Source organism: Microtus ochrogaster, linkage group LG1 (assembly GCF_000317375.1).
Source record: "Microtus ochrogaster isolate Prairie Vole_2 linkage group LG1, MicOch1.0, whole genome shotgun sequence".
Classification (NCBI taxonomy): Eukaryota; Metazoa; Chordata; class Mammalia; order Rodentia; family Cricetidae; genus Microtus; species Microtus ochrogaster.
The window spans coordinates 8,952,808-8,975,063 of NC_022027.1; the positions used below are offsets into that span (position 1 = coordinate 8,952,808).

Consider the following 22,256-nt stretch of genomic DNA (forward strand, 5'->3'; position numbering starts at 1 on the left):
CCATTCATCCATCCATCTATTCACTTGTCCATCTGTTCATCCACCCACCCACCTACCCACCTACTGACCCATCTACCAGTTTATTGTCTATCACTTATTTATAATTTATGTTTTGGAAAGATAGCTTTTATTTCTTTACTTTTATTAGCACATATTAATTATTCATAACAATGAGCTTAATTATGACATTTTATACATGTATATAATATACTTTATCATATTCACCCTCATTATCTCCTGCTTCTTACTCGTTTCCATTCCCACTGCTAATCATTTTATTTATGTGGTGTATTTTGATCATATTCTTTTCCCCTGATTCCTCCCAGATCCTTCCCGCTTTCTTACCCAACCAACTTCATGTTCTTTTTCTCCTTTACACACCTGTCACTCCTCTCAAAAGGAAAATCTAAATGAACAAAAAGTTCAATAATGCAAAAATATTCAAACCAAACAATAGAAAATAAAAGTCACGAAAGAAAAAACATGGAATCCCTTTTGTGTTGGCCAGCTGCTCCTGGGCATATGTCCTGCTCTGGAGTGACATTCTGTTGGGGAAACCTGATTTTCTCCTTCCCAGCAGGTATAAATTGCAAATGGTGTACGGGTTAGGGATGGGGCTTTAAGTACACTTCTCCTTCTCAGTGCTGGAATTTTTTCTGTTTTGACCTTGCTCGGGTCTCATGTGTGCTATCACAGCTTATATCTGTAAGTTCCATATATGCATCAGTCTTCTTATGTCTGAAAAATGCTGTTTCCTTGGAGTGCATGGCATGCTGTTAAATCATCGGCCAAAAGGGTCCCAAACACCAGCATCCCCTCCCCTGATGAAGCCATTACCTTAGCAAGGTAGTTTTTAAATACTTGCTGTTCCATGTGGCCTTAAGTAGCTGAGAACACTGACAAATGCCAAAGACCGACAGCTGATGAGACCCTGCCTGGCAGTTTCCTTCCTCATTAACGTGTACAAATACTCGGGAATCCCACCCAGGTGCTCCAACTTAGAGTGAACTAGAGTGTGATTTTTATATGGGGCCCATTCATATAAATTAAAGGCCAGAGTCCCTGAGAAGCTGGAATAATGGCAGTGTTTTTCTAGAAATAAGGTAAAGACTTGGGTTTTATCTAGGGACAGTTCCGAGTGTTTACTGTTTTTGTGGTAAAGTGACCCTTTTGTCACAATTCAGTGTTGGGTTCTCCTGTGATTCAGAGAGACATAACCGACAGGACCGTGCATTGCTAGATAATATCTCAGTGATGTAGCAAGGGCCTAACAGGCTGCTCTCCTGAGGAAGCGTGACAAGGTGGCGAGGTCTGCCAGGGTGAAGCCCCAAGGAGCCCACCAAATAACTGCCCTGGTAACCCTAGAGTTTTCTTTTTTGTGTTGATATATTTAAATAGTTCCTTTAGTTTCAGACTGTGCACACCTTTGTTTGGAAAAGACAGACCCTCTATAATCTGAAAATTCCCAATATATTTCAAAATCTAAAACTTGGGGTACCAACATGACACCATACTTAAAAATACATACATGGCATACCACAGTCAAAGTACAGGTGCACTGACGTGCTAAATAGGATGCCTTGAGACTGTGTGCATAGAGTACAGTTAGAGTAGGTTTCTAGCCTTACTGTATCTCATGATTTGTAGCTGCTGTGTAGTGAGATGCCTTGTAGCTGCCAAAGGAGAAAGATGCTGAACCTTACCGGTAGGCCACAGCCTCATGGTGATCCACAGATGGAGATGTAAGAGCTGTCTAAGAATACGCCTAAGCTATTGGCCAGTGTTGTAATTAATATAGTTTCTGTGTGATTATTTGGGTCTGGGTGGCCAGGAAATGAACGGGCAGTCTCCTACTTGAGATATTCCACTATTCAGAAAGACCTGAATTGGAAAAACTTCTGGCCTTAAGCATTATTTAGATAAGGCAAATTCAGCTGCATTACATGTGGGAAAAAAATAACCCAAATCTTATTTTTTGAATGCTGAGAGAAGTTTATGATAATAAAATGGGCAGCATGCCCCAGATTTCGAAACAACTGACCCCAAGGCATCATTCGTAGTTCAAATCAGTGTGTGTGTGTGTGTGTGTGTGTGTGTGTGTGTGTGTGTGCTAGGAACTCTGACTGATAAAGAACAGACGCCCCTGCTTCGATGGTAAAAGCACACAGTTGCTCATGTGAGGACGCAAGCAAGCCTTAGTTTGTTTTCTGTTGCTGTGATAAATACCATGACCAAAAACAGCTTAGGGGAAGAAACCATTTATTTGGCTTACAGGGTTCATCCTCAGGGGAAACCAAGGCAGGACCCGGAACCAGAAATCCTGCGGTAAAGCTGCCTCTTGCCCTGCTCTGGGTTTGCGTTCAGCTAGCTTTCTTATGCACTCTTGGCGTTGGATGGTATCATCCATAGAGGACTGGGCCTTCTCTGTCAATTACCAGTGAAGAAAATGCTTTAAAGACATGCCCACAAGCCAGTCTGAGGGAAACAGATCCTCAGCTGTGATTTCCTCATGGTAGGAATATCAATTGGCAGCCTTGAGATTAGCTACCGCAGAGGGTCCAGGGTACTCAGTGTGTAAGCCCTTCGGAAATGTAAATCCTCTCTGGGTGATATCATGGGGTTTCTCTAGGTTAGGATGAGGTAGGCAAAGGGTTTGATGCTATGTTTAACTGTTTGATGTCTAAGTATTCTACTGCGTGGTTTGTTTAGTACCAGCAGGGGGCTCCACTCACCAATGCGCATGATCCACAGGTGGACAACTCTGAATGTCAGCTCTGCATCTGCTCCCTCATTGTGTTCCCAGCAGCAGAAAGTAACTGTCTTGGGCTAAGTAAAAACATGAAACTAGGTTTTAAAAGACATTATTGCCCACAGATTTACACTGGTGCGTTGACCAGAATCAGGGAACGTGGCTGGAATGGCAGGTTGACTTGGGGGATTCTGAACACTTCCCCAAGTCTAATTCTTTGGACCCAGCAGTGCCTACTCCTCTGCTTAGTGCCTGGGTGATGCAGGCCTGCTTCACTCAGAGAAGGAGGGCTTGTGTGCCTTGACACATGGTGGCTCTTCACTCGCTCAAGGCTGTAGATTAACAAGGTCAAGTGCCAGTTTTTATGTTCGATACTTTTTACCTGCAGCCTGGTCCATCTATCCTTAAAGATGTTGGAATACGTCTTTTATCACTCCCTGCTACTGGAGAGGGCTGTCCGCTTTATCTCTCTGCAATTCTTTCTATGTCAAAGTTAGTATTTTGTTAAACATAGGAATAACACTAGCAGTAGAAGTCTTATCTGTTCATCAGACTCATGATGAGCTGGGAGGTCTAGGCGGGTGCACATACAGTGTGGAGAGGCTCAAAGAGATGAGGCGAGCTCCACCTGTGTTCTCAGAAGTGGGTCAGCGTGTCAGCCGATGCGCATTGCACCCAATATTCTTGTCACAGCACAGCTTGGTGCCAGGAGAGACCTCTATGGAGGAAGGGGGCATCAGGTCTCTGACATGTTAGACGAGAGCCTCACTCTCAGGGGCAGGAGAAAGCACAGCACATGAAAGGAACATGCTAGAAATGGACAGAGATACAGCCTCGCCCTTTCGGTCTTGCAGCGGTGTGCCTGCCATTGCTGCCATTTATCTCCTTTCTGCTCTCATGGGGACATTCGGGAACGAGCCGGGCCTCAGTACCCATGGCAGAGCAGTGAAGGGGGCTGGGGAAGGAGGCTGCATCTGTGGGGATGTCAATAGTGGACGTCTAAGTGAAGAACGGGGTGAGGCTGGGTGTCCTTTCATGCTCCAGCACAAGCGTGCTCTGCCGTTGCTCCGGCCAAGGCTCTGTGTGGTCCACAGTGCTGAAATCTCAATCTTCATCTCGCTGGTCTTAGTGCAGTTTTCTTTCCATTTTGGTGACTGAGTTATTTGAGTTATCATCTCTTCTAGATTCATGTGTGTTACGCAGATGGCACGATTCTTTCTTTCACATGGCTGGATAATATTTTATAGTACATGTAGGGCTTTTTGTTTTTATCAGTTCATTTCCCAGAGGACCTCAGGTCAATTCCCTGTCTTGCTCGCTGTGTATGATGCTGCAGTGAGCAGAAGGCGGACAGTCTCTCCCCTTCCATTCGATACAGACCCGGGAGCGGTGTTTGGGATCGTACAGTAGTTTTGAGGAACTCATACATTATATTCTTTAATGACAGGACTACTTTGCCTGCACGGGGTCCCTTTACTCCATGTCTTCAACATAATCCTTCCTTGCATTTCAAATAATAGACAGCTTAGAAGATTTGAGGATAAAATCTCGCTGCAGGTTTTACTTGCACTGCCGTGACTGGCGGTATAGACCTCATACACCGGCTCTTCATGCTAACCGTTTCTACGTTTCCAGGTCTGTGGCCATTTTTTCATGTTGACACTTTATTTTTTTCTGTTGAATTGTGAGTCACCCAGAGGAGCTGGAAACTGGGCTCTGGGAACCTAGTGCCAGATAACAGGGTGTGTCGTGCTTTCTGTCCAGCGTTGTAGAGGAAGCTGTGGGCTTGATTCTGTTACTGCGCATGCGCAGAGAAATAGGCCTGTTCCTGCCGCTTCTGGACATAAGCGGAAGTCTACATTTACCTGAGAACCAGCCTCAATATCGTGACCTCTGTCACCTCCTGTTTTCTAGGAAATGGGAAAGATATGGTTCTCATCGGATCAGCTGGACTGTGAACGTCTCAGTGGGAGTCTTTCCAGCGCCTTGGAAGGCTTCAAAAGCAGCTTGCAAGATGCTTCTAGCCAAGGCTGCACGTGCCGGCAGCCCCTGGTGGGAACAGTTCAGCTGCAGACGCACAGGTCAGTGTCGCAGGAGCTTGCTCCCTCCCTAGTATTCTCAGTCTTCAGCAAGATGTGTGCTTAAGTTACCGATTTCAGATAACATTGGTGCCACATGGCTTTCCACAAATACACGTTTAAATGTCAAACACAAGAGCAACTTCTGTATCAGGTGAACTTTATAATGAGCAAGACCCTGGGTCAGGAGTTATGATCCAGGATGTCAGTATGGTATTAAATAGAAATATGCGAGCAGTCAAATGGTTTCAAGTATCTTCATATTTGATTAAAACTTTTCAGTGTGTTCTAGAAGTGTGAGCCCCGAGGAGAAGGTCAGGGGCTCTACATTCTGCAGATGACGTGGACACAGGGAAGTGGAGTACTTTCGGTGGCTGCACTAATTTCTCAGAGACACTGTCTTCTGTTTTATTGGTTTCCTACATCTGCGAGAAGCCATTTATCATGCGTCTTATTGCCATCACCCTGAGTCATTTGCTGGGTTGGACTGAGGGAGGACGTATTGGAGCCCTGGTGTTGATGAAACTCACACACAGATGGTATCAGAGGACAGAGGGTGTCCATTTATCAGAGGGAACCTGTGTTTTCCAGCCTGGCTCCTGGAACTGAGGCAGGGTTTTTCACTCCAGCCTTGCTTCTGCTGTTTTATCTTGTCGAATTTTAATTTTCTGCCACTTTAGGTTGATCAAAAGTCTTAAGGAGACTTGGATGACAAAGATTCCTGTTCTGATGTTTCTTAGCAATTTCACAGTCACAGAAGGTATGTGGTTTCCAAACTTGCTCAATTGCAAATCAAATTTAGCATTTCAGCCCAGTATATGTTAAAATAAAACATAGAAAGGAAAGTTGTCAAAGGTTAAAGGAGAGGAGGCCTTGACTCGAGAGGGGTTGGGAGACAGAAGAGGGTTGGGGGGAGGAGAAATGATGTGATGTTTTAATTTAAAAAACAAAGCAAAATAAAATTTGATGTTTAATTCTAATAAATTAGAATACAAAAACAAGAGTTGTGCTATATGTTACCTAAAAACAAAACAAAACAAGACACCAACTGAACAATTTAGAACATGGCTAGTTGCTGGGTTTCAGGCTTCAGAAAGACATTTCCAAGGTCCTGAGGTCCCAAAAGTCAGGCAAAGGTAGGAATCCTGTGTTGTCTGGGTTTTTCACTGACCTTTCGTCCTTCCACGAACCACTGGATCCCATGAGTCTCTGTCCCATCCACACAGCTCCTAAAACTCACATAGTATCCACATGGCAACATCACTATGACGTGTGACAAATTCTCACACATCCTTAGGTGATGGTTTTCTTATTTAAGGAAGTGAAGACTAGGTCTTCTGAGTACATGATCACTATTTATTCAGAAAGAGTCCTTTCTAAAGTAAGTCTCAAAACATTCAGGACCCAGAGTCAATCATCAACTAGATGATACCACAAAACCGAAAGTACTTATCGACTTAAATAAGAAGTAATCTCAGATCCCCCTAGAAGAGGAAATCTTTAATTAGTGTCTACTATAAGCTGGGTACCAGGAGGGAAACTTCTTATTTAGGTCACAACATCAAATTTTGTTTTAAATCAATAAAACTTCTGAAAATTTACTATAATTTTTTTCCTTTTGCGTATTCTTCAGATGTAAAAGTAAAGGACTTGATGAAGAACCTGAGCAGATTAACTGAGGACCTTCGTTCCTCCCTCCACATCTCAGACGAGACCATCCAGAGCATCTTAGAAGCCACCATTTCCCATTCAAAGGTACAGGGCTGCTTTCCATTGGGAAGGAACCCTCCCAACTGCAGGCACCCTAACACCTTTCTCTGCCTCCTCCTCCCTGCTCCACGGCTGGGGGAAAGGATGTCTACACAAACGATGTAGTTAAAAGCAGAGGAGCATATGAGAGCAGGCAGGGACCTGAAGGATGTCAACACCTCGTGATATAACTTGGTCACATTGCCTTCCTTTGGGACAGAAATGATGAGGTTTCTGGCAGCATTCATTTTAGTGATTTCTCACCCTAATTCATGAAGTCCATTAAGTTTGTGTATGGTTCCAAACGTGTCATAAATCTCAAATCTCCAAAGAAAGCTATATTAAAAATATATAATCTACCATGGCGGAGAGTCACTGTGTACTCTGGTCATGTTGTGTGGTCATAGCGGATGAGCAGTGCCGGGCTCAGGCTTCCCTAGCATGGCTGAGAAGGGTTGGGTAAGGACATGGAATGAGGAGTAGTTAAAACCCTTACGCCATGTGTTATTTATCTCTTAACTTGCTAAATTGGTGGAGGGGAATTGCTTATTGGTGGTGATGGGAGCGGATGGCAACCATGTTGGCCCCTTGCTACCTGAATCTTTAGCTGATTTTTTTTTTAAACACATGAATGCTTCAATTGACATTCGCTCAGGCTCCCATATAAATTTAATTTCATGTCAATTCCGACTAATTGGGGCTAAACGCAAGCGTAGTTAGTAGACTCATTAACAGTTAATCTAAATTAAGAAAGAAATAGATAAAACGCTAGAAATCCAAAATGCCAACTCTAGTATCACAAAGTTACTTATCACAAGAAGGGCGATATCTATTTTCGATAAAAGTATCAACTGCATTTCATCGGATACGACATGCCCTGGAGATGTGGGGATGAAGGAGGAGGGGCCCTCCACGTAGAGCGGAGCAGCGCGGACATTTCTTCAACTAGGCAGTGTTCAGTGGGAATCGTGGCTGCTGTGGATTGAACATGGCAGTGTGGAGCATCTAACAGGAAGCCCTGGAAGAGGCTGGAATATGTTTGCAGCACTGTAAAGGTGCCTGCACAAAAGTGTCACGGATAACCTCAGCTCGGTAGTCTTTCACATCTTCTGAAGTTCCGGCCTTCCTGCCTGCTTAAAATTAAGCAGCCACCAGGTGTCGCTGATGTTCTATGGTGGGAGGGACTGTGCAGCGAGCTAGTGGGTTATGCAGTGCCTATTGCAGTATGGAGGCTTTTTTTTTTTTTCCACTCCGATCTATGTACATTTCTCTGTATCTCCATAAACAACTGTGGTCACATAAATAGATGGATCCACGGGTAATTGGACAGGGACTAAACAAACGCATTCTCATTGTTCAAACACATACGTACACATGTCCAAGACTTCACACGTGTCCACAGCTGCTTAGCAGGTAACACATTGGGCTCTGTTTTCTTCTAGAGCCTCAGGTTGATGACCACTTTTTGTCTGTTGTCCCATCTCCTTTTGTTTGTCCCTGGCTTTCTTCCCCATAGCCTCAGTTTGCAAATTAGTCAGTTTACAAAGTCATCACTTTGATTTCATTCCAAGCTGCGGGTGACCTACAAGGTACATTTTTTTTCAGTGCTGGGTCTCTTGGGATGTTTCAAAAACCCTTTGCTTGCTTTTCCTTTTGTCCACTCAAGATGGTCCCTTGCATCAAGCATGGTTGTTAGACAGTGTACCTCAGAGGCATTGCTCTAAGGAGCCAACCTTCTGTTAGGAGAGCTCATTGAATACGCCATGCTGACAGTGTAAATGAAGACAATGGAAAGCCTTGTGACATACATGTCACACAGTGATGGAGACAGGCAACCACAGGAAACATGACTGGGCGGGGACATTGGAGATGGAATTAGAACACTGTGAGCCATAGTACTAGAAGTGCCGAAGGAGGCAAGGGCAGGCTGGCGAGTTGATGCCTGGCTCTTTTCCCTTCTTTGCCAGGGTTCATGTGGGCAGTTCCCTCCTTTCTTGAACATTGGCACCTGTCGTCAAAGCCCAGCATCCCATCACTAATTGAGAAAACGCCTTATAGCTGAATCTCATGGAAGTATTTCCTCAGCTGAGGCTCCTTCTTTCCTCTCTGGTGACTCTAGCTTGTGTCGAGTTGACACCCGAAACCAGCCAGTACAGCATTCAAACCACAGATCAGCAGAGTCATTGGTCCAGTTCTACTGTGACTGCATTGCTATGTGTGTGCCCTTGCTGCTCCCAAAAAGACTGAGCAGGGCTTCTCCCTCCTGCTCACATTGTATCCATACCCCAGTGCATACAGTTATTAGCGGGGCCACAGCAGAGCCATGTTCTCGGCTATGCTCTTGACCCACGTCCCCTAGGGTGCAAGCTCTTGCTGACAATGGCGAGTGCTTCTTGTGTGGGTCTTCACTAGGTTAGGTTTAAATCGAACAAATATCCGTGTGACTGGATCTATCTGCCCCGAGTGGTCCCTGGTCTTCCAGCAGATTTCCACTTAAAACATGGACGTGCGCGAAACATGTCAGAAACGCAGTGTCTTTGTCCCTGAGAGAGGAAAGTGATAACGGGTCTGAGCAAAGCCTGCTGCACACTGTATGGAAACAGCGCATGTTCCTAAGCAAGCAGCAGCGTTTCCCTAGCTTTATACTCCTCGCCTGTGCTACTTGATTCAGGCAGCCTTCCAACCGGAAAAGCAGCCATAATAATACTTACCAAGGATAAATAGCAAAAATGGAAAACCACACAAAGGCTTGTCAACCAACCTACCAGAAGCTCCTGCCCTTGGGTGGTGTCTTGGGGTCTTGGTGGGATCTTCTTTATTTGGTAAGTGAGGTGCCCAAAAATTCAAGACAAACAGTTTTATCCTCGAGAAAATTCTAAGGAGTAACGCTCAGTTCTAAGAGCTGGCACCGTTGAATGACACACTGCCGAGTGGTGGGGACGGAGGCTCTCAGCAAGCATGGGATGACTCTCATGGGACCAGCTTGGGTTCCAGCCCACCCAGAGATGGGAGCAGCTCCTTTGGAGTTGAGGGCATGTGTCTGGATGAGCTCCACCTTCCTGCAAAGTTCTAGCCTGGAGCCCATAATTTACAGAACCGGGCAAATGTAGCAACAAAAGCCTGGTTAGTGCCCACACCACACCCTCTGGGATCCCTGGGAACTTCCATGCACATCTGGAAATAGCTGTGAAGCTGCCTTATACAGAAAAGCCTTCTGCATAGCTACATGTGAAGCTAACATGATTCTTTTTTTTTTTTTCAAGACAGGGTTTTTCTGTGGTTTTGTAGCCTGTCCTGGAACTAGCTCTTGTAGACCAGGCTGGTCTTGAACTCACAGAGATCCCCCTGCCTCTGCCTCCCGAGTGCTGGGATTAAAGGCGTGCGCCACCACTGCCCGGCCCGGCAACATTATTCTAATGTCCCTGTCAGGGTAGGTTTTTTTTTTTAATGAAAATAATATTAAACAATCAGGTTTTATTTAAGGTGGATTCCTCTCCTTGACATGACAAGCCTTATCTAAATCATTCAGGACCTTAAGAGAAAAGCTGCTGAGGTCCCCTGAACAGAAGGGGGTGCAGCCTTTGGGTGCTTTTTAAACTTGAGCTCCTCTTTGGGAGCTCAGCATCTGGTCCACTACATAAATTGTTCTAGCAAGTCCCCAGAATGCCTGAGCCAACTTCTCTAAAATAAATCTTGCCTGCCTTCCTGCCTTCCTGTCTTCCTTCCTTCCTTCCTTCCTTCCTTCCTTCCTTCCTTCCTTCCTTCCCTTCCTTTCTGTTTATTCTTCTTTTTTTACTGCACGTGTGTTTGCGTGTGTGTATGCAAATTTGTGTGTGTGTGTGTGTGTGTATGTGCACGCACACACAGGTATGTGAGTTTATGTGTGAATGGAGGCCAGAGGGAAATATTGGAATCACTCTACTGTCTACGTTGAGGGTACATCTTTCTTGGAAACCATAGCTTGCTGATTCAGCAACTCTGACTAGCTAGCTTGGTTTTGGTTTCTTGTATCTAGTCACCCCCTCTCACTCATCCTCCTGGTTCTAGGCTTATAGGTAGGCTATTATGGCTATGTTCTATTTAGATACTGGGGTTTGAAGAACAAACTCACTTCCTCATGTTTGTTCAGAGCGTGTTTTATCTGGCTAGCTGTCTCTTCAGCTCTTCAATCCAGGTTTCCAGATGAAGTCCCCCCTCTGTGTCTCTGTCTCTTACTTTTAGTCTCTGGGGATCCCTGACTGATATACCGTACTGTCTCTTAATTAGTTTGTAGTGCATGGAAGCACCAAGTGAGCTTTCTTTGACTGCAAGGCTTCTTTTTTTTAAAAAAAAATTTTGATGATTTTTATTGAGCTCTATATTTTTCTCTGCTCTCCTCCTTACCTCTCCCCTTCATCCCTCTCCCAAGGTTCCCATGCTCCAGATTTACTCAGGAGATCTTGTTTTTTTCTACTTCCCATGTAGATTAGTGAGGCGGGCTTCTTGACCGGCGAGGAAGAAACACCCACCACACAAGGATTCTTCTCAGATCACGCTTTACTGGAGTGCATTTGGTTGAGAGAGAGCACATGAAGCGAAGGGGGGCAGGAAACGAGAGAGCGAGAGAGAGAGAGAGAGAGAGAGAGAGAGAGAGAGACGAGAGGGACGAGAGACGAGAGATGCGAGAGGCCCGGGGGCACCATGGCGGCTGCTTATATAGGGAATTGGCACACGGGTCACCCTGTGATTGGCTGCCACCATCAGCTGACACCAGACTTCATCGGGATAGGCCCAGGGACCCTTATCCACAGCTCATGCGGGAAGCAGGGGACACGCAGCTCTCAAAGGCATAGCCAAATATGGGGTTGTTTATAACCAACAAGACAGGACATGGCGCCATCTTGTAATGGCGATCCTGTCTGGCTCACTACAGATTAGATTTATATATGTCGCTCTTAGGGTCTTCATTGCTGTCTAGATTCTCTGGGATTGTGATTTGTGGGCTGGTTTTCTTTGCTTTATGTTTAAAAGCCACTTATGAGTGAGCACATGTGATAATTATCTTTCTGGGTGTGGGTTACTTCACTCAAAATGATGTTTTCTAGTTCCATCCATTTGCCTGACTTCAAGGCTTCATACGGTCACATGATTAGGGATCACACAATGAGTGTAAGCTTAGGTACGTTTCAGCAGCTGTACCCAGGGTAGTTTTCTATGTAATTTTGTTACAAGGTCAGTGACTGAAAGAGGAGCCTCAGTGAGGAGGCCCCCGAGTTCTTGTGTCTTGGAATACCAATGGCATATGAACAGATAGAGTCTGTTTTCAGGGCCTCCTTCAGAGATTGGATGCTTTTATTTGCTAAGGAACCCATGGAAAGCTTGGAAATCCCTTTTTCAATCTAGAAATAAAAGAGGCAAAAATTGGTTTAAAAATGCCAGTTTCCTACATGATGACAGCGAAGAGGGAAAGACCTAGCAAACTGAAAGCAGAGAGGAGTGAAGCGGCTTCCTCGGAGAAGGCCCAAGAGCTTGGGACAGGTGGCCTCAGGGTCGCCGCAAAGCCAGTGGGTGCTCCAGAGCCCTGCAGAGAGAGAGAGAGAGAGAGAGAGAGAGAGAGAGAGAGAGAGAGAGAGAGACGGTTCCACACCAGTGCTATCAGCGTGCCAGCAAAGGCAAGCTGCATGCACACACAGTGACTCGCAGTTTCCAACACGGTTCCATTCAGAATGCTGGAATGGAACAGAGAGCCGGCCTCTGCAGTGCTCTGGATCCAGGCTATTCCCCAAAGGCTCATGCTGTCAATGCATGATCCCTTCAGGAGGTGGCTTCCTAGCTGGAGGAAGTTAGTTTATAGGGACGGAGACCTTAATGCCCTTAAAGAGGACATCTGGAGCCTCAGCCCAGCTTTCTTTCTCTTCATTTCCTGGTCACGATGAAGTGATCAGCTTGGTTCCCCCGTGTGTACCCCACCAAGGGGTGCTTTCACCAGGTTTGTAGACTGTGCCGCAAGACCCCTCTAACCATGAAGCAAAACAAGCCTTGCTTCCTTCTGGGTGTTTGCTGGGCCGTTTTGTCCCAGTCTTGAAAAGCTAACAGAGGGACTGTGTCTGTGAGTCTTCAACATGCAGTTTCCAGGGGTTTGTTTTTTCTTGGGAGAGTGGGGGTGGGGTGGGGTTTTGAAGCTCAGTCTGTGCTGGCCTTGCTTCCCTCTGATCCACACGATCCTCCGCAGCTTCTCTCCAATGTCCTTACTCTGGCTTTGTCTGGAAAGTGTGATGAGGAAAGTCTTCATCTCCTGTTGACATTTCCCAACAATGAGAAATCCTGGTTCGCCACAAGGGAGCTCTGCAGCCTGTCCGGGACTCAAGTGTTCTCTCTGCTCCTGATGATGGGCCAGAACCTGAACCTGAGGAACTTCGTTTACAAAGTAAGGACGGAGTCCTTGGGGGAGTGGGACCCTGCAGGGTAGCTGCTCCTGTGGTTGTGCTGACCATACACTGGCTGTGTCTTGTCTGCACCCTCAGACCTCAAACCCAAGGGTGTTTGGTACTGTTGGACTCTAGCGTCCAAACACCGAGAAGGAGTCACCCCCAGAGACCATCTCATATACCACAGCTGATGCAAAAGCATGAGGATTTTATTAATTCTGTCATGACAGGGTCCCTCAGCATTCAGGAAGCCGAAAGACCTCCAATAGCTGGTACAGTCTACTTTTAAAGGGGCCACAGAAGCAAGGGGGGTTGTTCTTTGACTATTCTGATTGGCTTATTTGAAAGGGCTATTACCAATAATTGACTGGAGAGCTGTTGCCAGATCAGATGAGGTAAGAGGTCATTTTGACCCCGTTTCCCAGGGGACCGAACCAAAGCATACGTATATACAATGGGTAACTGTTCAGGAACTGAGTACATGAGAGTGTAGCTGTTAGGTCCTTGGTTCCCAGGGGAGGAGGGGAAGCACTATGGCACAGAGGCTGAAAGGGTTGATTTCACTTTACACTTTCATGTCATAATTCATCTTTGAAGGAACTCAAGACAGGAACCAAAGCAGAAGCCATGAACAAGTGTTGCTTCTTGACTTGCTCCCTGTGGCTTGCTTAGCCTGGTTTACTTACAGCATCTAGGACCACTAGTACTGCCCACAGTGAACTGAACCCTCCCACGTAAATCACTACTTAATAAAATGCTGCGAAGGCTTGCCTACTTGTCAATCTAATGGAAGCATTGTTTTCCAATTTTGGTTCCTCTTCCCAGCTTTGTCTGGTTTGTGTCAAGTTGACAAAAAAAAAAAAAAACAAAAAAACAGCTAGCATGTTTTCTATATGCTATAATTTCTCTACAGCATGTATAATACCCAAGAGCTAATAAATGCTATATAAATACTTGTTATTACTGCATTCCCTTTGGAGTACTGATAAGAAAAATATCTATACTATATATACATTTTTTTGGCCTTCAGGTTGTTTAAATCTATGGATGACCCATTGTCCTAATACTAGCTGCATCATGGGACCAACACTCAGGGCTTCTGTGGCAGCCTCAGTCACATGGGGTTGGAGGTCACTCTGGGAGTGGCATCTCAGTGAGATTTTGTCAAATAAATGGACGTCTAGAAGATCATGTCAAGTGTCCATGGGGTCAGGGTCCTTGAAACATTGGGCACAACATGGTAGTGAGGAGAGGGACACCAGAAAGAAATGTCATGAGGCCATGAGAAATGAGAGAGTCAAATCTCTCTCCTTGCTAAGAGGCAGCATCTTGAGTATCTGAGGAAGCAGGGTTGAGCCTGGTTCATTCCTAAGCTGCCAAGGCAGATGTGCCAAACATGCTGTGGCCCTCACCTTCTTTATTGCCTGGATCTGTGGTGTCTGTTCTGTCTGTTCAATGCATCTAGATCTACCAGGGCAACTGTGGAAAGCCAGAGAGGGGTGTGGACAATACAGCATCCCTGTGCCCCTCCGTACACCAGCTCTTCACCTGATCCACAACAGCCCTCCCCAAAGCTGGGAGAGGCTGACAGAACACGAGCATAACATCCTCAGAGAAGACATACATGTCGGAAGTTGGTGCTGGTCTCAGCTCCCACCCCCTCAGCGCCAGTTCCCAGACTTGCTTCCTATTCTTAGCCACCATTTCTGGAAAGGTTTCCTCATCTCCACATACGAGCTTTCATGCAAATTCCCAGCACCCTCTCTCCCTGCCCTTGCCCATGTCTTTCTTAAAGTTCTCCTGTTTACTCCTGACAATATGTCACGTTGTCACATATGCCATCAGAAAGGTTCAGATCTGCAGCAGGCCAACATGGTTGCTGGTGTTCCATGTTCGGGCCAACCGTCTTGGGTCAGAAAAGAGTAGATTTGCATTTCTAGCTATTTGTGGTCTTCTTCCCTTCTGGAACTTCAGGAAACCTCTGGAAATGTTCATCTACCTCCCCACATCCATACCCTTATAACCATATATACACAGTCTCCAAGAACAAATACTATATTTATGATAAGTGTACTTTAAAGTCAAGACTTGCCTCCATGCTTTAGATTCTGGTCTTGGTGTATTGACACTTCTAGCTGACATGCCAAGGAGCTTAGCTCTCTATTTGCTCCTCATATCCCCTCATCCAACGTTTAATTAGCCCAAGGTAGTGGCCTGCTCCAGCATGCCCACATAGTGCTTCTCAGGGACAGCTAAGTACTTGGATAAGGGCCATCATACCTGCCAGGATTTCTTTGTAGAAAGATATATTAGATTGGATTTTATCTTCAGGGACTCAGCAAAGGTGACACTACCATTATTAACAATAGCTCCCTTTATCAGGCCCTTCCATATGCACAACTTGATGAGTGGTCACTGATATGTGACATTGTTTGGAGATGGGAGGGTATTCCATAGCACACAGGCACATGCACTGCTTCTGAGAGTCAAACCACTTCAGTTCACATGTACCTCACTTGCTGGCAGTGAACCCCAGAAACCTGTGGTGAAGCAGGCTCAACTATGTCAGCATCACCCCTGCCAGAGTCCCATTTACTTCCTACCACAAGTCAGTGGCTTCAAGAGGTCTCCTTTGAATGACAGCCCTAAGGAGAAAAGTGGGGGTAGGGAACGTCCAAAAGCCTCACGTGGTCTTTTGTTCCCCAGTCTTTTCTTTGGTAGTGTGCTGAGTAGGTCCACACTAACAAGGCACAACAGGAAGTGTTCAATTGTGACTCCTGGCCCCAAAGCAGCTGTAGAGCCTCAGGACTTCAGAGAACAGAATTAAAAAGCAGTGACCATTGGGCTTCTTGCGTCAGCCCGGAAGCTGAAAATTCAGGATGCAGATGACCTTCAGAGGGAGGGGGATCCCTCTGATGTTTCTCACCTGTGGACAGAGGGACTGCCTGCTAAGTTATTGTGGTCAGCCATAAAGTACTTAATTGTAAAACTAATATTGCAGATGTAGTTTATCTTCATTTCATAAATGTTCAAGACAGAAAAGGATCGCAGTTCTCAGAGTCTGCATTGTGGGGGATATGCAAGCAAGGAGCGAGATGGGTAGTGTGTCAGATGACCTGAGCAGAAGTCGGTCTCAAAGGGGATTTGCACTGGTCTAATTTGCAGCCCTGAACTGCTCTCACGGGTGGACTCCAGGAATCCTTTCATCTCTCCAGGCTTCTCTTTGCTCATGCACCGCCCCAGGGTGTTAGGAGCACTGTGATGGAGCGTGAGTCACACAAAAACACTGTTTTATTCTGAGCCTCTTCTCAAATTTCCACCTTAGTCATTTCAAAGATAAGAAGAAATATTTTGAAAGTGATTCAAATTCTAACCATTTGTTGCTGGTTTGTATTTTAACAATACTGCTATAATTTAATGTGCTCTGCAAAAACATAGTTACATCTACTCCAACACAGAATTTTTATAGAGTATAAAAAAATAAACCTTTGATGTTCAAGAGAGGATAAAATCAAGACACAAAGTTGTCGCTGCTCAGAAGATGCTTGTGAGACTGGAAATAGTATTGATTATTCCATGTTTTTTTTTCTTTTTGCTGTCCTGTAAGACTCTGATACCCTCTGAAGCAAATGGCTTGCTCAACTCCCTGTTGGATGTCATTTCCAGCCTCAGCTCCATCCTTACCAGAGCGCAGCATGCCCTGGAACAGCTCCCTGAGTTTCTTCACAAATTTAAAATTACCGCCTTGCTAGACATGCCAGACTTCCAACAGGTGTGTTTGATCCTCGCATGATAAGAAATGTTCTAGTTTGTTCTCTTTGTGTTTGTTCCTTTTTCCCTTGGTTTCTCTTCCAACCTCTATAATTTTATAAGACCACAGTGTATATTGACAAGAACATGTTTTAATGACTCTGGAGCTAACTAGCATCACCATACTAGGGCCCGACATTACCTGAATATTGATCCCCATCCCACCAAGGAGGTGGCTAAGGTAGTTCAGGCTTTGTCTATGAAGTAAAAAATCTTCTAAGTCAATTATTAGCACAGATGAGATTTTGAGGGCCTGTTTGACTTCATTCTGAGAGCAAATTGCTTTCAAGAGCCTTAGAACATTTATTTACATATAAATAATTGGCCTACAAATTACAGATCATTTTCTCCTAATGCAAACACAGACTTGAATTAGGTTAGTGCTTTGATATTTGTTTTTGCTTGAATTCCTTCTGCCTGGGATGGAATCAACCACCATAAGGAGAGTTGGTGGTGCAGGAGGGGTCAAATAGTGATGTACCCAGAAACCTTGCTAACAGTATGTCCATGTAAACTCATCAGTTAATGTCTAATTTGGGGGAGCTGTCAAGAATCAGTATTAACTTAGCAGTGTGAACACATGCCAAGACTATCCATTATCTGAAATGGTGATATTATTTGATGGACTAATTTATTGTTGGACAAGCGAGAAGGTATGTAAATGTGCATGTGGATCTGAGTGTATGTTTGAATGTGAAGGTCTGGGTATATGTGCAAATGTGTGTGTGGATCTGAGTGTGAGGGAAGGCACGCATGCATGAATGTGTGTGAATATGAATGTTATAGTGTGTTTAAATGTATGCGAATGTGTGTGTGAATTTAAGTGTGAATGTGTGAGTACACAGATGTGAGTGTGAGTGTGTTTGAGTGTGTCTGAATGTGAGTGTCTGAATGTGTGTGTGTGAGTTATGTGGTGTGTGTGTGTGTGTGTGTGTGTGATTTTCCTCCTCTACGACATATATTTGCCAGAAATAAAATCATTATAATGATTTCAGTAGTTTCTTAAGAACAGAAAAGACTCAAGCAGAGTCTATTCTTTCACTTGTATATCCCGTCAAAGATGGAACTATGCTTCCGGAAGTCTGGGAAAACAGTTTGAAATCACTTGTAATTGGAGGTGGCTTTTCTTCTGCTCAGGTTTCACAGAGACACCAAGCCCGAAGTTCATCTTTGGCTTCTTTCCAGTCGGTGATGAAGCTCCTTTGTAAGGACCAGGAGACTTTCCTCAGCAACTCTAACATGTTCGTTCGTTTACCCAGAGTTAACGAACTCTTGGAGAATGACAAAGAGAAGTTCAACATTCCTCATGACTCAAGTAAGACAAGAACCACCTGCGCTTATGTCGGTTGGCTTATACAGAGTAGCAGCTAGACCTGCCTGTGTGGTAATAGCCTTTTCCTCGACTGACCACTGGGGGCTCAGGCTGGCTGGCATTAAATTTCTCCTTCATTTTCACCAGTCACTGAGTGCTGGCTTAATAGTTCCCCATAGACTCTCCCAGGGCCTGTGGTTACAGACTAATCCTCTCTCCTGGATCTCTAAGAAATAGAGTCTAAAACATTTGACCCACCTGAAACCCCAGCCTCTTTGGTACCCTGGGGTAGGCAAGACTGATGACAGCATTAGGGATCATCTGGCAGTAAGCCAGTGTGTTCCATAGCTGCTGAGTAATTTGTATAGCTAGCTGTCAAATGTTTGGGTAATTTGGTAGTAAAGACATACATGATGGTTAATTTTAATATGTTTTGTTTCTTCTTCCTCTAATACTCATTTTCTCTTTGTTTTTCATTTGGGAATCTTGACTGATTATTCCTCTTTCATTCATATACACGTCCATCCATCCATCCATCCATCCATCCATCCATCCATCCATCCATCCATCCATCCATCCATCATCTCATCCATTTATCTCTGCAGTCAGTTTGTTTACACTGAAGACCAATCTTTGTTGCTTCTTTGTCTGCATTTTTTCCCCAAATGGTCGTCACAGAAACCGTTAGACAACACCACAAGCTTCACTTTCCAGAGGGCATGTTAGAAGCTCAGAGAACATTAAATTACTTCTCTGAGTTTGCTCAGCTCTCAAATCACTGATGATTCTTGGAATCAAGTTTCTTGCACCGTACGTAAAATGATTCCTCCTAAGATAAGAACTATTCCCATCTCAATTAAGCTTACAATTTAAAAACAAGCTGTTAAACACAGAATACCCTCTCTAGTCAGTGCTTCATGGATTAGTATGTAGGTATATGGTTAACTTATATTTTAGGGGATAATTTTTATCAATTTTATTGTATTTGCAATGAAAGGATCTTTATCCCTTGTTCACGAGATTTTGCAACGATGAAATTAACACAGTGATCCAACAGTATTCATCATACCTATGTGAATCATAAGGACAAGATAACATTTCCCTGTCAAGGCTCACTTTTGGGGGTCAAAGAATTATACTGATATAATTGTTTACAATTGGAATAATAAATTACAAATCATTACAATTATGAATTGCCTACGGATTTAGACGATTTAAGTAGACTTGTTATTTGAATAAATTAGTTTTATAGTAAGAGCCACCATAAGGAATTGTTTGAGTTAACATAGAATGACTTAATATACTGAAAGTATTGGTTGTTATAGTTTTGTACGGATGGTCAGAGAGAATCCAGGAGCAATGTGTCACGGGGACTACATTTTAAAAAGGTCTTTCTATTCTCAATATTGTGATTATTGAAGTAAGACTTCCTTGATTAAACCCATGTTGAAAATAATTCCCAATCTCATTGTGCCATCTGTATGACAGACAGAAGCCTAGAAGGTGGGGTCTTGACGTTCTTAGGGACAAGGACTGCTGAGTCAGGAACATGAGGGTGGTACCAGCTTACTCCAGTTCAGAGTGATGTCATGAAAACATATCTGAGTCTTTTCTTTGAAAATTAAGGCATAATGGATGCGGATGCCAGTTCCAGATTTAACTGGATATTTTGTATCAACCTAGGTCACCTAATACTTTCTTCCCTCTTCTAATTGCGGCAGCACCCTTTTGTTTGAAGCTTTACCAGGAAATTCTACAGTCTCCAAATGGTGCCCTGGTATGGTCTTTCCTAAAACCTATATTACATGGAAAAATACTGTATACACCAAATTCTCCAGCAATCAATGAGGTCATTCAGAAGGTAAGTTAAAACTAATAATATTCTGATAGGCCATATAACACACTGTATCAGAAAGAAATCTTTACATGTATAATAAAATTATTAGATGCATTGGGTTACAGAGCATTTTCCTATGTTGATTCCAGTTCATTTTGTTCCAACATTACCCTTACACTCTTGGTACTTAGTGTGGATTTCCTGAGCTCTTTGCTTAGAGGATGTCCTGGAGGCTGGGAGGGTTATTTAGAATCACAAATGCAGTGTACTCACTTAAATAGAAAAATCTGAGGGCAATTACACAGAGGACAGTTTCAGGTCAGGTAAGGGAACACAGTTCCAGAACAAAGCGTTGGGGACAGATTTAATTCATTTTGCTTGATGCCTCTGACACGGAAGGGAGAGTTCAGAGGTGCACATACAAACTGACCTCCTAAATCATTTCGGCGGTGATGTCTTTGGAATGGACCGTGAGGTTTTATGTGACCCTGTGGAGAATAAGGTGAGGTGAAAAGGCCACAAGAATCTCTGTGGAGTTCTCAAATTGTGTATTTTTTCTTACTTACCTTTTAATATATTGTTTAGCTTCTCTAGTATCGAGTTACTAGAAGACCTCTTATTAATATTTGCATTAAATTGTGTTAAATTTAATTGTGTTCTCCTGGAGATTTTAACATGTTTCTTTTAAAATAATTGTCCTGAATTTTCATGGGGGTCATTTCTTGTCTCGTGGCAGGTGAGTTGTAAGCCTCCAGGTACCTTGAAGGGACATTTTTCCAAGGACACAGGAACAATTTGATCTTCTTCTCAAATACAGAAGACCCTGTTCCATGAATGACAAATACTAGTAGTAACTTAGAAGTGCAGTGTGGTCATAGGATCAGTGGATTATTTTTGGATTTTGTGCACTTTCAAGAGAACTAGGTTTCATCCCCTTATGATTGCTATGGGATGTCAAAGCAAGTCCCTTGGACACCTGCCACCTGCCACTTAGCCTTGTGGCTGCATAGCCCTTAATATGCCCCATGTCGTAGTTATAAACTTTTTTTAAACTTTTAAATGTCCTTCAGGAGGGATGTTTGCCAAAAAGTCTAAGTTTCTATGAAGGACTGCTAGCTATGAAGATATTTGATGATGTCCTCCAGTAGCTATTTTGTCTGTCTGAGGCTCTGTTCTCAGCTCTCATTCAGGCATCAGACTTGGAAGGGATGCTCACACCAACTCTAGAGCCAAAAGCTGATGCCAGGTGATGTCCTCTGTGTATGAAACTTACCGAGGTCTCCCATAGTTTAGGAATTTCATAAAAGTGTCTCTATCTCAGCTTTATTAAAAAGGAGGCTATGGATTTGTATAGAGATATATGTTAATGTTATTAACATCTGTTTATATCATATTACATATTGTGCCGTGTTTTTCAATGATGATATTCTCTTCAGAAGTGTGGAAGAAAAGGCAAACAGCGGAGGAAACTAATGTGAAATCAAGACCATGATGCAGAGGTCCAGACCCCTGGACACAGGGTTGGGGAGGGGGACACACCTTACATCAATGATCTGAGAATAAGGGTTTTAGAAGAACCAGGCAAGATCTCAGCGGTTGTTGCTAGGCCACTGCTTGAGTTTTAGAGGTAGTAATAAAAGTGAATGTCTGCTCTGCTTGTTTACATGACCGCAGACTATATTCTCTCTTGTTCGGTCTAGTTAATGTCACTGGAGACCGTGCACTGTCTTACGTTTGCACTCATAAAGCTGACTTAATGCCATTGTCCCTTGGATGAATTGTTTTTGCAGTCAGCCATGGGCATTTAGTTTTTATGAAAATTGGTTCTGGTTCTTTAAACACAGAGATGCATGTCCCACAGAAGAGAGATACTCACTGCAATGCCATCTAGGCTGCTGGAGTGAACGGAGCTGTAAATTGGAAGCCAGCCTCTCCATCACGGTATTTCAGCCAGTGATGGATCACGCCACTGGTGGTGGTCTTCTGAGGTCATAATGGAGCTGCGAAAAGTCCTGCTGCCCTTTGGCAACATAGCTGTCATCAAGTCATGGCACAATGCATCACTCATGTGCTTGTGAGGATGCTGATGCAATGCATAAAATAAAGCCCAGAGAGTTGTGTGCAGTGCGCTTTACTCGATACTGACAAACAATTATGCCACTGGCTTGTGCATTTGGCATACTGTATGTTTTTTATTATTCTGGAGTGTCTTTTGCTTGTGAAACGCTTTACTGTGAAATGGTAGGCCATGTTCTGGCTGCAGCAGCACCACACATCTTGTACTAACCACGTGTCTTGATTGACCCGTATCATT

General features: G+C 44.1%; 1 protein-coding gene across 1 annotated transcript in view; it reads left to right on the forward strand.

The window, feature by feature from the left end:
* Positions 1-22,256, forward strand: part of Abca13 (ATP binding cassette subfamily A member 13) — a 397,315-nt gene that overhangs the window by 95,085 nt on the left and 279,974 nt on the right. Inside the window, exons 20-27 of the mRNA XM_013350751.1 lie at positions 3,525-3,877; positions 4,664-4,830; positions 5,508-5,587; positions 6,461-6,582; positions 12,788-12,982; positions 16,591-16,755; positions 17,931-18,108; positions 19,827-19,966. Of these exons, the coding sequence (XP_013206205.1) occupies positions 3,525-3,877; positions 4,664-4,830; positions 5,508-5,587; positions 6,461-6,582; positions 12,788-12,982; positions 16,591-16,755; positions 17,931-18,108; positions 19,827-19,966 (1,400 nt within the window). The remainder of the gene's footprint in view (positions 1-3,524; positions 3,878-4,663; positions 4,831-5,507; positions 5,588-6,460; positions 6,583-12,787; positions 12,983-16,590; positions 16,756-17,930; positions 18,109-19,826; positions 19,967-22,256) is intronic.